At 35.7% G+C, this 2219-nt stretch overlaps 1 protein-coding gene across 1 annotated transcript in view; it reads left to right on the forward strand.

Moving 5' to 3' along the window:
* The window catches only part of LOC119594021 (extended synaptotagmin-2-like), a gene marked incomplete at its 3' end in the record, with an annotated part of 82615 nt that overhangs the window by 74569 nt on the left and 5827 nt on the right, over positions 1-2219 (forward strand). Inside the window, 1 exon segment of the mRNA XM_037943050.1 lies at positions 147-235. Within this exon segment, the coding sequence (XP_037798978.1) occupies positions 147-235 (89 nt within the window).

Genomic DNA, 2219 nt, shown 5'->3' on the forward strand with positions numbered 1-2219 from the left:
ATCCTTGTTTTTAGCATTGTTTTTTATTAATTTTATGAACCCCTTTTTTAATTTTTTCTCCTTTCTGATTAAACTTTTGATTTTTAACATGATTTTTTTTTGTCTTTCTCCCGATTTCCCCCAAACCCGGTATGCCTCTGTTACAGTTCTTGACTGAGGTTATACAGTCGCAAGAGCTAGATTTTGAACTTTTCGATCTAGATGACGGGCCAGGCCAGGACGAGTTTTTGGGGAGGTGAGAAATCTGGGTTTATCCTAGATAGTAAAATGTATCAGTATATGTAAAAGATTATATTTTTAAACAGTATATCTATGAGGAACATATTCATTACAATAGTGTATAGCCAACATTGATGAAGGCTCTTATGCATTTTTAGGGTTTCTTATTTGTAGTTTGTAGAGTAAAGTGTATTCTGTGTATCAAATTTTGTTTTGGACAGGGCTTATGCTTTTGTAAAGATAATACTTCTTTTCTCCATTTTAAAAAGGTGATATTGTTGAGGAAAACATAACGCTTGACAAATTTTTGAAAGATGAATTCAGATTTCTTTCAAGTTCTCCCTTGATATAGTTATGAAAATTCTTCCTTCCTATAATCTGGGCTCTCTCCTCTTTCATCTTACTGTTGCAAGACAGCTTATGAATGTGCAAGTTTGTATAATAGGGAGAAAGCATGCAGGAAGGTAAAGGATGCATGGCTTGGTATAAAGAAAAGCTTGCTTACTGCATCACAGGAAATGTAATAACATGCATTTTATATATATATATCTGCCTTTTTTCTCTGTTTCCAGCTTTTATTTTTTTTTATTCACTGCACCCTCACAACTTGATAATTTTGTTGTTTTTCACCCAACAGGTTTACAAGAAGATGTTTAGTTTTTGTTTTGATATTAAAGTTTGTGTATGTATTGATGTCATAGAATGAATTAAAGTCAGTCTCCATTCATTAGATGCCCATCACTGTTAGTAACAAGATACATAATAATGTGTTGTTGACTTTTGAACAGGCATTAGCCAATGTGATTCGAAGGCAGCGGATATCAATAGAGTGCTGGGACTATGACTATAGCCCATTGAGTCGTATGAGAATGATGATTATTTGGGCAGGTACTAGTTTGCTGGTGGAGTGGCCTTGATACAAAGAGTGCATGGTGTGCTCTTATCTGGTTGATCATCCTCTGTTTTTATTTTTTCTTACCCTGTGGTTGTGCTAAGAGGAGAGGAAGGAGCGCTCTTAGAAGGAGTTCCACAGTTCTGCCAAATGCATTGTTGTCATTTGATTTCAGATTTAAAGTTCCATAACTATTTGTCTTTGTTTATGATTGAAGAGTTGATCCTTTTCCCTAAGAACTCATTTTACAAGACTGGATACTGTAGCCAGCACAGGAGAAGAAGCCACCTATTCACTAGCTCGTCAATGTTTGGTAGTATTTTACTTTTTATTTCAGTGACAGTTCATATGTGGTTAGAAGTTCCTTAGTCTTGTAAGCATTAAGTATTATCATTCGTATATGTAAGAACAGTATTGGAAATTTCAGTGGTTGTTCTAACACAGAACAGCTGTCAAAGGAAAGTCTTCATCTCTTTGCTGGTAATTGTTTGCTGTGCAGGTTATGACATTGTTTGTTCATTGTTTTGTTTAGAGAGACTGGACATGAATTAACCTACAAATTTGGAGGATGATCCCATATATAGGTACATCAGGTAGTTAACAATGGGATATAGATAAGGAAATCAGATGGCTGGGTTATTTTAATAAAAAGTAGGATTATGTAAGCATTTGTGTAAGCATATGCTTGTAATGTATATGGAACTAGTAAACATGTTTTGTTTTAAAGCATTGCCATCTGAGGTGTCATCCACTAAAGATCACTTGGCTTTCTCCTGCTTACCTTGCTGTTAATCAAAATAACCTTAGCTGAACGTAATCCCTTCTGCTGCCCCTCACAGGCAATATGCAACGTGGTACGTCGTCAGACCTTTTCATATTGAATGCTGGGACTGGATGCTAACATTCCCGGAGCTAAGAATGATGATTTTTTAGGGAGGTAACTGCTCTAGGGGTCCCGGCACTGCGCATGCTCACTGTGGGAATGAGCTTTCACATTTCTCATTTATTTATATGTTCAGAATTCACGTAGAAGATGATTAGTATATAACTTAGTACTTTGAATATTTCCCATGGTAGCTTTTGAAGGTATCTAAAGTAGTTATTACCA

This window comes from Penaeus monodon, chromosome 33 (assembly GCF_015228065.2).
Source record: "Penaeus monodon isolate SGIC_2016 chromosome 33, NSTDA_Pmon_1, whole genome shotgun sequence".
NCBI classification, from domain to species: domain Eukaryota; kingdom Metazoa; phylum Arthropoda; class Malacostraca; order Decapoda; family Penaeidae; genus Penaeus; species Penaeus monodon.